At 34.4% G+C, this 14,164-nt stretch overlaps 1 protein-coding gene across 1 annotated transcript; it reads left to right on the top strand.

Annotated features, from left to right (window-relative positions):
- The first annotated feature begins 1,842 nt into the window (after positions 1 to 1,842).
- On the top strand, positions 1,843 to 7,019 carry LOC146147814 (cytochrome P450 3A13-like). The gene is made up of 15 exons (XM_083387332.1): positions 1,843 to 1,913; positions 2,083 to 2,197; positions 2,366 to 2,415; positions 2,517 to 2,613; positions 2,893 to 2,972; positions 3,235 to 3,369; positions 3,616 to 3,682; positions 3,759 to 3,846; positions 3,970 to 4,100; positions 4,207 to 4,276; positions 4,610 to 4,770; positions 4,937 to 5,025; positions 5,327 to 5,464; positions 5,616 to 5,772; positions 6,556 to 7,019. Exons 1-15 carry the CDS (start codon positions 1,843 to 1,845, stop codon positions 6,655 to 6,657), a joined length of 1,551 nt encoding a protein of 516 aa, XP_083243458.1. The 3' UTR covers positions 6,658 to 7,019.
- Positions 7,020 to 14,164: the final 7,145 nt, after the last annotated feature.

Below are 14,164 nucleotides of genomic sequence, written 5' to 3' on the forward strand. Positions count from 1 at the left end.
ACGCCCACAAGGTACAGCCAACGTTGGGAACCTCTGGTTTAATGCGTCACTTCTTCCTCTAGGCAAAGCGCAACTTTTTCCGCGGTTAGCACGTTAGCTTTTTCGCAATCTTCGTGCCATTTTTAAAGACTCGATTGGAGCTTCACATTTCTAGATTGCAGCTTCACGCTGAACATATATGTTTGCCATGTCCCCAAACCAAATATTCTTAGTCCTCGATTGCTCCATTGCCGTACATAAACTTACAGCTATTAATATATAGAGAGTTTCCTTTATTGCCGCGGTCTATTGAGCGCGAAGCAAATCTGAAATCTCCCAAAACTTTTTTAATGCATTGGACATGACTATACTGTAAGTTTTCCAAGACAGGCAAAATGCCGATCATAGACAACCAATACATTTTATAGAAAAATGGTACTTGTAAATTTCAATTCGGAAGTTTGTAAATTATTATAATATGCTACGTCTATTCGGTGGTAAAGTAGCTTATACATTTCAAACCAGACTTTATTACCAACTTTTAGGCTTTGATATTTTTTCGACGTCCTCTATCATAATAGTCTAATAAATCTTATCTGAATGTTGTTACATCTAAAATGTGTTACATCTGAAATGCGCAGAGCGAGCGTCAAGGTTTAGGCTGAGTGCCAGCAATCGCACTATTATGCGAATCAACTGACTTCAATGGCACACAATGGTTGATTTTTCCAGTTCGGAAAGAAGCAAAAAATAATATACCTCAATGAACAGGATAGACCAAGGATATTATTCAGAGGAGGCCGTCCTAAACAGCCGGGCCCTGATTTGTTTGCTGAATTCGACAAACAATTAAAGTGTTGACTATTTTGGCGTCTATGAGAAACAGTATTTTGTACTAAAGTAAATAGGAGAAAAACAATTTAGAAGATTTGCTGTTTAAATATGACCAAAATTTACAAGGTTTAGTATTTGTGTTGGTGTTGGAGCCGTAATACTGGCTATCTTGTTCGTTAATGCATGATAGAAGGTAGTTGTGGTTTCAATGTTAAGAAAATCCGATCGTCTTGTAGCCTAATGGTTGCTTTATCTGTTTGGCGGGCGTGATAATTCCTATCGTGTAGCCTACGTGACCCGGAAGAGCTGTTGGCACTTAAACTCTTTTAACTCCTCGTGCATAGTGTACACATTTATCAGGTAAACACCTATGTTGTGTATTCAACATCTTTCGCTGTCAACTTTCCCAAACCAATAGCATCCTGCTATAGGCGGTGCTGCGTTTATGCCAAAAGTTATCTTTAGTGTTTTATCGGACCAGCTTTTAATATTTTAATAAAGTTTATTCGCAGAGGGCAACATTTGCGAATAATGAAGACTTTATGGGCAGCACTATGTAAGAAACTTAGCTTATATTTGCCCTGTCTTGTGGTGTTAGGAGCGAACATTGCAACCAAATAGGGTTTTGCTAAAGCAAGCGAGCTGTTTACCCAAACCTTTATTAGGCAAACTAAACACAATTGTTAGCAAATAATTATGCCAAAGTTCAAGTGAGGATTTGCCGTCAAGTTGCGCCACGGTTGTTAAGCGACGAAGCTGTCAGACCTTTTTTGCAAAACAGCTTTATATAGGTTAATGTTTACTGTGTGGGATATAATGGTTGGGAATAAGCTCGTCGACACCTTGTTTACAAAATGTTCGAGCCTGTTTGCGCTTTATTTCTGCGTTTTACGTACAACTTAAAAGATAGATGTCATTGCACTCAACATGTCGATAACGCTATTATAAACTCGCAGTATTTAATTAGGTTTTTTTCAGCTGTTTAGGTGCTATACCTACGACTAGTTAAGTTAGTGTCAGAATATCACGATGTATGATCCGCTTGATCTTTTGTCTATTGAAAGTTTGGTTTTAGTTGGTACATTCATTATGCTTATAACGTAAGTCTGTAGAATGGAACCCTACTTATATCAACTTTTTTATTTATTTTGATTTGTTGTTTGTTACGCTTATTAAAATCACATCTTAGGTTTAATTTTTTTTAAATTGTTTCAAACTAAAAAAATATTTATTACATATGTTTCAAATATTTTAATCGGTGATTTCCAGATACTATGTTCATCGTAAATTTCAAGTTTTAAAGAAGTTAAATATTCCCCATGATCCCCCAAGTTTGTGGAACCTTGGAAACCTAAGAACCCATATACTTAAGAATCCAGAAAAGGTGCTTTTATTTGTAGATTGCAATTGCATTGTGTGTACTTCCAAAAAAGTCAGAAGCACTAACACATAAATTCCATAAATAAACACAACAAAGTGTTTTAATTTTAAAACTTTTTTTTATGTTATTGTATAAAAAATTATTTTATTAATTATGCCTATCTTTTTACAGTTTTTTGAAAGTGACTTTGAAAAAATGAAGAAATATGGATCTGTTTACGGGTGCGTTACGCAAAATGACAACAACAGAAAATAAATATATTTTAAATTTAATTTTCCTAACTTTTAATTTAAAATAATAAATAATGTAATCACTTTTTTAGTATCTACAATGGATTTAATGTAAGGATTGGAATAAGTGACCCGGATATTCTACGCAAGATCATGATTAAAGAATTTTCTACATTTCCTGACAGACAGGTTTGTAACATATTGAAGTATAATTTGTTAGGTTTACATTTGTGGAATATTTTTCTTGAGAAAAATAATGTAAATTCAAAACCAATAAATCTACAAATACTATAGCTTAATAAGTTGTTATCATTAAGCTATGTAGTAATTGATTTTTTTAATAATCTAAATCTTATAAATAATACCAAAAACTAAGGTCATCAATGAAACCTAAAAATTGAAAAAATATCTCTTTAAAAAAAACAAAAAACAAATACCAATAAAATGTATTGAAAAATTTATTTATAGAAAAAATTGCTTAAAATAAATGGAAAAGAGATGAACAAAGGCTTAGCAGTAGTAAGTGGAAGCCAGTGGAGAAGAATCAGGTAAAGCACAATTTTAAACAAAATGTTAATAGTTATACTTCAAGGGCATTCTTGGTCTAGATTTTTATTACATGTGCAGTTTGTTATATTTAGTTCAAGTTTTGGCAATTGTGTATAGAGTATTTGTACTCCCTTGGGACATTTAATAGATGGTTGTGGTCTTGTGGGTACTGTTTACTATACATGCAATTGGAAGATGAACAGAATTTTATTATTGTGAAGGTAAAATATAGAATCAAATTGAATGCTGCTTTGTTTTTAGACATGCCCTATCACCTACATTTTCATCATCAAAACTAAAAGCAATGATCAGTATCATTGAAAATTGTTCTGATGTTATGGTCAAAAATTTAAGAAATAAAGTGGTAAAAAACAATGGAATTTTTGAAACTAAGGAGTAAGTACTATCTCGGTAGATTTTTAAACATAAAAATTATCATGACATTATTAAATGGGATACAAAGTTAAATGTATTTATGTGCAGTATTATTTATGGTTTGCCATTAAATAATTGTTGTTTATAAGAACAACCTATAGTGAAGAGAAAAAAAATCCGTTTAAAATTTATTTTAACTAAAAACTTTTTTTCTAAAACAACCCTGATAGTTTAAAAAAACCCTAATAAACTATATTTTGTGGTTAGTGTCTTTGGATCGATTTCATTGGATACAATCACTTCTGCTGCATTTGGAGTTAATGTCCATTCTCAGGTTAGTCTAGTAATGTATCATTAACCTGATAGTAGAAATATAATATTAAAATACATCAAAACAACTATTTTTTTAGGATGATAATGGGGAAGGAGTAAAAGTCATAGCAATGGCAAAAAAACTTTTCTCTACATCTTTTTTCCGGCCAATTTTCTTTTTATTTAGTGAGTAGCTTTATCATTTTTCTTTTGGCTGTAAAGCAGTTACAATTTTTGAATTTCATTTTTTTTTTAAATGTGTTACATTTTAACTCAATATGAATATTTCATAGTTTGGTATATACGCAGTGTTATTTCCATCAATGGAGACTATTGCAGAATATTTCAACTACACAATTTTTCCGAAAGATGTCTTGAATTATTTTTCATCTCTAACTGAGGCAGTAATTAAGTATAAAAAAGATCCCTCAAATGAAAGCGTAAGTCCAATTTAATTAGCTCAATTTTCTTTAAGACCCTTTAATATATTTTAATAAGATTTATTTGTTTAAATTTTTTTTTTTTTATGATGTATGGTAATTCTAGAAAATGGACATAATGGAATCTATGTTGGTAGCAGAAATAACTGAATGTGAAGCAAGACATAAAACTAAAGGTTAGATATTAACTATTAAAGACATATTTTTTACACTTTATTTTGGTTTGTTGATTAGTTTTAATATGTAGGATAAAACAATTTCCACGTGTATTTAAAAATTATTGTTACAACAAGTCACTACTGGTGAAAAAGCAACTGTATTCAAGACACATGAATATTACTTTTGATAACTGAAATCTGCTTCAGGGTTAAGAGGAGGCTCAAAATTATCAAACCAAATATGTACATTTTTTTCAGTGTAAATAGTAATTAAATTTTCAATAAATTAATTTTAAATGGATTTTGTTATTTTGCTTATCCATCTTTTGTTTACCAATTGCTTTTGTTTAGGAATGACTAGACTTGAAATTGAAGGCAACAGTCTTCTTATGTTAATAGCTGGAAATGAAACCGCTTCGGCTGCTATGACGTTTCTAGCATACAACTTGGCATATCACAAGAAATCACAAAACAAATTAAGACAGGAGATTATTGATTGTGTTGAAAAATATGTGAGAATTTTGTTTATGAAGTTTTATTATGGTATTGTAACTTTAATCCATTCGTATTAGTTGACTGTACACACCATATTATTTTTTTATTATAAGAAATAAGTAAAATATTTTATTTCATACCAACAACAATACTTAAATGCATGTTAAAAACTAACTTATTTAGGGTGCATTAAATTACGAAGCTCTCAATGCCATGACCTATCTTATGCAATGTCTCAATGAATCTTTAAGGCTGTACCCCCCAGTTCCAAGGTAAATTAATAATAAGTTAATAAATGTAACTGCATTATCAAGGTTCCCATGGCACAGAAGCTAAAATATAATTAAAATTGTACACAGTATTTTGATTTTTCTTTTCTAAATTCCATTGTATGAAAAAAAAATGCTGTTAGTCATGTACGTAATGCATGATTTTTGTTAAACAGGGAAGGTATGCCATAACTTGCTAACAGGCTTACTAATAATTGCAAATATTCCTTACTTTACTGGTTAAAGTATTGAGATAAATTCACCATTAATACCTAACAGTAAAAAAATGTGTATGCTTCGACAGAAACGTTCGATACTGTGAGAAAGATATTACAATTAATGGAATTACTATACCCAAAGGAACTAATGTTGACATACCACTTTTTGGGATGGCACGATCAGAAAAGTTCTGGGATGAACCTTTGAAATACAAACCTGGAAGGTTTGTGACATTCTGATAATACGCTGATTTATTGTACAAGTTTTTCTCTATTGCAAGTTACTTTTTAATTTCTAAAGAAAATCTTTTATACCTGTGGTTTAAGCATTCCGTATTTTTTAGCCCAACTGAGTTCCTGATTTTGTTTACACAGAATGGAAGACATGAGTAAAATTGATCCGTTGGTTTTCCAGCCCTTTGGAGCTGGTCTCCGCAATTGCATTGGAATGCGGTTTGCTCTCATGGAAATAAAGATTGTGTTTTGCAAGATTCTTCTGAACTTTGAACTTGACGTGGCACCTGATACGCCTGTATGTTTTAGACTTATTGCATTTTTAGCTTTTGATTTTGATTTAGTGTAGATATAGGGGTTAACTTGAAATATATATTTTAGAACCTATGTTTTGACTAAAGCAGGTAATATTTAAAAAAAAACTAGCTAACCTGCAGTCTGTTGTATTTTTTGCGATATTTGAATTACGTCCTACTCAAAAACTCGGAAAAGGAGGCTATAGAGGACTCTTATAGTAAAATAGCAAAGCTGGTTACATGTTTGCTTGACTGGTAAATAATAAGTATTGGACTACATCACTACACACGGTGAAAAATTAAAATACTTTTTGTCCAACTTTAAAAAGGCTTTCTAAAATCGTAATAAATTAGTTTAAGACAAAAAACATAATGCTACCTCTGTTACTTGTTTTTTCTTATGAAATACCAGCAGTCCAGCATATATATAACCCTAATATTGATGTCTCCGTATTTTGAAGGCCTGTTATGTAAAATTACGTAATTTTTCTTTTTTTTATATCTAAACCTCATATGAATTATGGTAGGTTTAAATGAGGAAAACGTAACTGATGTGTTGCTTTAATAAGAACTTTACTAAAATTTCCATTTTCAAAGATTTGTTTGGCTATTCGTGCCAGACCTTCTACAAAATTATTTGTGAAACATAAAATGAACGATTTTTTTAGAATACATTTATTAACATTTTTAACCAAACGCTAAGTCTTCATACCCGTTCCAAATGGATTATAAAGTTTACGTAAATAAAAATGGATTATAAAGTTTACGTATTTACTGTTTTGCAGAAACCGCCTCTCGAAATTATTTTTAAATCAAGTATGCGGCCAAAAGCTGACAAGCTTTATTTGAGAGTGATATCCTTGAACAAGGATTCAAATGTTTCTTGAAATATACTTAACCAACACAAATTTGTAAATGTGTAATTTAAGAACATGTTAAATTTTTCCCTTGTATTGAATTGAGTCGCTAATCCCGTTAAAAATATATTAAACACTATTAGTGTCCGATAACTGCATGAGTACATTTATGCTTTACCGGTACTTGAATTATTGATCCTTTATCGGAAGTCGCTTTTTATAGTAAATATTTTATATAGTAATTAAGTAGAACCAGGAAAAAAGTGTTGGGATTTTTTTTTATAAATCTTCACCAAAGATTTTCGTGTTTGTTACGAATCTGTTTTTTAAATAGTATTAATGAAAATGAAATTACATGTGACACTAGCCAGTTGGTATAGGCCACCAGGTGATTTTTTTATGCATAGGCTACATTCGTTCGATTTAAAAGTAGAATATTTTTTTGCCATTTTTTTTTTACCAATAACAGTGTTGAATATGTGCCTTGCAATATCTAGCAATAAAAGCAAAGCGTGGGCAAAAAATGTGGTTACGATGTAAAAATTAGCAATGTAAGCACTACATTAATATATTTTAATAACTTGGCATCAAACTTTTGCACCATAACTTAGCATAACAAACTTTTAGTATGTAAGAAATTAGCATATGCTGTTAAGAAGGGATCAATAACCTAATCGTCTTGATATCAGAAACTTCTATATAAGTTCAATTAGACACGATGGATTTCTGTGGGTTTTTGCTTTATGACATTACATTATAGCGCCATGTCTGAATATTGTTATGTCTTAAACATGATCGCTGATCTGTTCTTTTTCGTAGTCGCTGGTATATCAAAATCTGTCGTTACATTTATACAAAGAACACCTTGCACATCTAGTTGTAACCAGTAAATCATTATATCTCCAGCTGACGTGATAGCGTCATATAACTCATTGACCTCTTATTTGTATAAGTAGGCCTACCAGGCTATAATCGCGTTTTCGCCCATATTCTAATTTATCGATACAATGATATGTCACGGAAATCGCAACAACATTATAGCTTAGACCAGTGGTTCCCAAACTGTTGGCCATAATACTATTTTAAGTGGGCCATAGGCTATTTGAAAATATTGCAACTAAATATGTTTTGTTTGACTAAAATAATTGTTAGCATGTCTAAAACTATTAGGAACGAGGCTATTTCCATATTTTTGGCTATTTGTGAACTAGCCTATATACGTAAAGGCAAAATCTCACCACTTTAAGTGTTTTATTCGCCAAGTACTTAGCCCGCCAGTTTATTTGAAATTCAGTTTGTTGTCATAGAGATATTGAAATCAAATCTAAAAATAAACCGAGTGTAAAAAGGATTGTTATGATGTTTTTAGAATCAATGCATTTATTAAAAATTGTCCGACTATATGTAGGCGTAAATCGCAGACAGGAATTTCGCTATATGTATATCAGACAGGTTGATATATCTTATCTGGATGATGAGCTAAAGGGCGTACAAAAAGGTTACGGCACATGGTGGGCCACAAACTGTTTTATAAAAAAATTCAGGCCACAAAATAAAAAAAATTGGGAACCACTGGCTTAACACAAGTGCTCTGATGTTTATATTGCACAGGATTTTCCGCATGTTTTCGTAAGTTTTTATTAAACCGATCAGTGTTGGAACATAAGATTTTGACATTTTTTAAAGAGTTTAGCTACAATAAATTTTTCCCTTGGTTTGGACCTTAAAAATAGGATTGACAAACAAATTAATAAGATGGGTAATGATTTTCGTATGGCGTTAATAAAGAATTATGAAACAGTATGGCCAGATAACGTGCTTCGTAAAAATATATTCGTAAAATCGTAAAAATTAGGTTTCTTTCGAAATACGGCTACGTCGACACTTGCATTGCTGGTGTCAAACAATTTCGGCCATTTATATGGCCCTTCTTTTAGAAATGCTGGTACAGAGAACCACAAATCAGAATGTCGAGTGAATACGTCGACGGTTGCGCCTCGCGACGCCAAGTCAGCGGGATTTAGTTTGCTTGGTACATGCTTCCAATTGCGTGTACACGTGTATTTTACGATGTAGGCGATGCGACGCAACACAAATAGTGGAAATCTGTGCTTGTCGTTTTGCATACTTTGTAAAATCGCAGATGTATCGGTCCAAAATCTTAATGGGCGCAGATCTAGGGAAAGTTTCTTTCTTACGGCCTGCCCTAATTTTACCGCTGCTACCGCAGCCATCAGTTCCAATCTGAGTATAGAAATCTCTTCCTGCGAGAACAATCTCAATGTGCTCATCACCAGGCTGCTCGTTACTTCACCGATCGCAAGTGACACACAGCACCGTATGCTTCCTTTGATGCGTCGACGAACACGTGAAGCTGGCTCCTCTGTATGTGTCCTAAGCATGCAAGTGGAAAGGACGAGGAATGTAAACGTTGTGTAAGCTTATCAAACCAACCAAAACACTTTTCCAATTTTCGTAGATTCCACAACGTAACACTATTTTTGTTTATCTCCTTTTTGACGGTTATGTATGTATTTTGAAGCGCTGAGTTCGAAAAACCTGTCCGCTTTTTTTGCATCATCGACCCTTTAAAAACTATTCACACTTTTTGATTTTTTTTTTAGACTAAAACTACGTTGATCGTTGTATGTGTGTTTTTATGCTGCTTATGCACTATATTTCAATTTGTTGTTTTGCTGGGTTCATTCAAGCACTACAATGACGATTAAACATCACTTTATTATTCACAAGGACTGAAAACAGCAAACCACACTCCTTTTAAAGAATCAAAACCTTAAAATGAACTGTTGAATGAAATTTTCTTTTATGACCAAAAGTATCTTCCCTTATCAAAAACCACTTGTAATCTCCCATCGTTACACTGTCCTAGCGGCCCTGTACCGCATTTTCACTGTCTAAATATCTTGGTGGAATCTCTCACCATGTTCCGCGGTAAGGTCCCCAAGATTTTCTTAAAATAAATCAAGGTGAGAGCATAAAAATGAAGTTTTAATCACATGCGACATCCCATCTTTTGATAACTTGTGATTAGTGTCTTCACTATCTTTTTGTAGTTTGGATCTTGGTTATTTCCCAAAAGACCGTCAACCACATCTCGAAATGCTTGCCATGCAATTCGAAATCAAGAGCTTCAAAATATCTCCTCGTCCCATTCGATTTCTTGCCGCCACAGATTTCTGTAAATCAAGCGTACTTTCAAAACAACTGTAGTAACAAATCCGTGTGGGTCGAACGGTGAGTTCATCGTCGAGAGTATTCCGAGGCGGGTGCGTGGTTGTCGGTAGAGAGACCGTCAGTGTGTACGTTCCAATATACTCCCAGATTCCGCTCTTGCATTCCATTAAGAGTATATAGACAGTTTGGACAGTTCATCCTCTTGTAGACTGTCCAATATTTCCTTGGTATTGGATAACCATTTGGTTGAACGAAATCCGGCCTTAGCTAGAAAGGACCGCAATCCTGACACAAGAGACATTTCAGCGCTAAGATCAGAAACGGATGTAAGGCAATCATCCACGTAAAAAAATTATTTTAACTGTTGATGTAACCATTGGCTGACAACGCGAAGTGCCTCGGTGTCAGGTTGTGCGTCGGGATCTGGCTGGTGGCCACTATTTCCTTCTACGTCCCCTCATTGCAGTCAGGGGCGCCCGCAGAAAATTTTCCAGAGGGAGGCAAACAGGGGCGTATCCAGAAAATCAAAAAGTTTTTTGCAACTTAGGGAATTCCCCTATTTTCCGTCTGACGTTAATGAATAATAAAGTCATAAAATAGTGACCGTATGACGTCAGAAAATGGTGATTACAAGACGTCATAAAAAACTAATCAGAAACAGCCAATTAACGTCCAAGCAAAAGCGAACTTTTAGACGCAAAGCGATTTTATCTGCTTTAAACAAATGCCGATGGTACACCAACAACGGATATTAGCGCAGAGAGCCAACAGCGAGGAACATACTGCGTATAACTCGACGATTTTTAGCGAGAAAAAAATTAAAAAGGTTTGGCTTAGCGTTGTCAATTGACGAATACACACTTGCTAATCAGTCAACCTAAACCAGTGTTTCTCAACCTAAGGGTCGCGACCCGAAATTGGGTCGCTGTTTGATTTTGATGGGTCGCCAATTGCAGAAGTTTTACATAGTTATATTTATTGATATTGGTTCTGGGCAAGATATCTCTAAAATTTAAGAAACTGTCGCACGAAGACATGGCTCAATTTTTATTAAGTTCGAATTTATTTATGTTCTTTGCAATGTATTGTATTCGCTTACAACAAGTTCAGTTTAGAGAAATGGGTCGCAAAACCTTGGCTGTAATACTTGCCACTTGAAATTTGGGTAGCTGCGAAAAAAGGTTGAGAAACGCTGACCTAAACGAATAACGAAAGAGCAAAACTAACCCGGGTTTACGGTCGATCAAACAAAAGACGAAAAACGGCGTTTTGCGCTCAATTTTGGTTTCGCATTAGATTCAGACGCGTGACCCTACTACTTAAAATGCACGCCGCTTCGAACAATTTGTTAACCGTGACAAAAACGAATAAAAAACGATAATATCACTTACAAAAAGGGTAAGAACTCCCGCTCCCCTGGATGCGCCACAGGGAGCTATGGATAATAATATAATATTTTCAACCTTCATTAGTAATACATATTACACTTACGAATAATACTAATAATCGAATTTTAAAATTCCAGGGGGAGGCAAGTGCCCCCCCTTGCCCCTCGTGGGACGCCCATGATTGGAGTATTCTCGCATTGTGTCCTTCCTCATCGCATCCGGCGGCACAGGAGCGCTGATCCTCTACGCTGTTAGTTTTGTGATTCCGCTCCCCATAATGTGGGTCGTCACCATTTTCACTTATGTCTTCGCGAGAAACATGAAACCCCTCGATTTGCAGAAATATCTTGGTTAACATGCTAAAGAAAAAAACACCAAAAGAACGTCCGGGATTGCTTAGCACAGTTGTTTCCTTGTTAACGCGGCTTGTTATGGAAGTGGCCAAATGAATATTTACCCGTTTGTATTCAACATAAAGGGGTAAAATATAATAATATGTAAATATAATACACTGACACCAGCTACAAATTGAAATTACGGTAAATTTCTAGTTTTTGTGCAAGCTTGAAGTCAACTAGAATAACCACAATAATAAATATAAATTGTGCTTTTTAAGTGTAGCCTATATATTAAATAGGTTAGGTTATAATAATAGAACTAGATAACTTAACCTGCATCTATACATATTTCTAATATTTATTATTATGGTTGTTATTCTAGTTAAATTCCAAAGAGCTGAACACTTTTATAAGAACGCCAAATATAAAAGCAGTCGATATTAAAATGTCATCAATGAATCAAGCTAAATTCATCATTGTATTTAGGACTATGTGAGTAGCCTATTACCACCTTAATTAATATACTTGTTACAAACGAGATTCTTTTGTGAAAATCCAAAAATGATTTCTCGCACTGTTGGTGTGTCCAAGAAGATGATAGACCAGGGGTCGGCAACCGTTGTATCACTGAAGAAAGTGCAACCATTACATCATTAACATTATATTATTACTACACTAACACTAGCGCTAACTAAACGGTTGTACACATTTCAAGTTCGTGTCACAAATTATTGTCTTAACTGTTGTATTTAATACTATTGTTGGTGGGTGTTAAACTTGTTGTTTACTAACCGTTCGTATTACGTCACTATGACCTAACTTGGCTTGATGTTTACCGCGTTAAGGCCACCAAAGCAGGGCATTCTACATTGAAAGTAAGCGCGTGTTTTTGGTCGACTGAGAAACCAAGCTAAAAGCCCAACTGATATTATTACCACTTCCAGGTTTCGGCTGAAAAGCGTCAAAGCATGTTCCAAATTAGCGGACACAGTATTGTGTTCGGGTCGGTTCGTTTTTTAAGCAGATTTAGGGTATCTTTACAGAATTTAACTTATGAAATTAGGTTTATTGGCGTCTCCCAAGATACGTAAGTTAGATGTCAGATAACAGCAGTGCTGCGGAGGAGTCGGATTCGGTACTCGACTAAGACTAGGTAAAACTACCCGAGTTCGGCGTGTGCGCATAATCAGTACCAGATTTCCACACTGATAAGGGAGCGAACTGCAAATTGATAGGTGGAATAGCATACGGTGGCACATTTTCCATGACCCATATGATTGGATTGCTGAATATCCATCGTATTTTAGTTACGTAAAGTGGTGAAATACAGGCTATAAAGTCTGATCCGGACTCGGGACTCGATGAAATTGCACATTTAGCCGGAGTTGGATTCGGGTTGTTTTTGACCGACTCCGCAGCCCTGGTTGCCAGTGCAAACCAAATATATAAAGTTATTTTTGGCACGCGAGTTGTTGATATTTTGAAATTATTCATAAACTGGCACACTGTATACAAAAGGTTGCCAACCCCTGTGATAGACACTGCTACGCAAACAAAAGATTCTCTTGTAACAAGTCTATGATCATTAATGTTATGTACTCATCACAAAGCATCACAATAACGGTAATTTAAAAGGTATTGCTCAGCAACTGAATTTTGAAAGCGTATAGATTAAAAAGTGAACCCGTTGCGTTTCTGTATACCAAGTTTTGAGAGTTGACACTATAATTCTAAAATGATGTCTATAATATTCATATTTATCGATATTTTATTACTTGTAGTGGATTTCAAATAAAAAAAACCAAATTTAAGGCCAAATCTAGAAAAAGGCCAAATGTATAATTTCTAAGGCCAACCGACTCTAAAAAAGGCCAATCTGGCAACCCTGCAGGGTACAGCCAACAGTGGCAGCGCAGCAAGCTGTGAAAACATAATTCTCATTAAGGCAAAACTATGACGTCACAATGCTAAAAATGTGGAGAAAAACGAAACAGTACCAAAGGTTTGGTACTGATTTTTTTATTCAATAATCATATTTTTTTCATAAAATTTCGAACATTGCGTAACTTGACTCGGTAAAATAGAAGTTGTGACGTCATGCTAGAGCGAACCGCTTTTGTTTACAGTTTCGGGTTCAGTTAAGGTTCAGGTACTTTTAAATTATTCGGTTCAGTTCCGGTTCGGCTCCTTAAAATCTTATAAAAACCGGTTCAGGTTCGGTTACGGTTCGGAAAAAAATGACCCAAAACCGGTTCATAAAGTTCCGGTTCGGTTCCGGTTCGACTCCTTGCTTCAAACTGGAAATCAATCACGAATTAATTTGAACTAATAAGTCACTTATGTGGTAACCAAGAATTAGTAAAAATACCTACAACGTATCATACCGATGTTTCGACAGTTTCAGGCATTAACAGTTCACTGCAATTACACAGCCACAAATTACATGCATCTGCAGTATACACATACAGTTACTTTAATAAACTTATCTTGGTGATTTACTTTTACTTAAACACCTTCAAGTACAATAGTATATGCACGGAGGTAGCACAGCTTACAAAATGATGGAAGCTTGGAGAAATTATAGCATTTCCAATAGGCTACATGGTTTAGTTTCGT

The sequence above is a fragment of the Ascidiella aspersa genome, chromosome 4, assembly GCF_963924565.1.
Source record: "Ascidiella aspersa chromosome 4, kaAscAspe10.2, whole genome shotgun sequence".
Lineage (NCBI taxonomy): Eukaryota > Metazoa > Chordata > Ascidiacea > Phlebobranchia > Ascidiidae > Ascidiella > Ascidiella aspersa.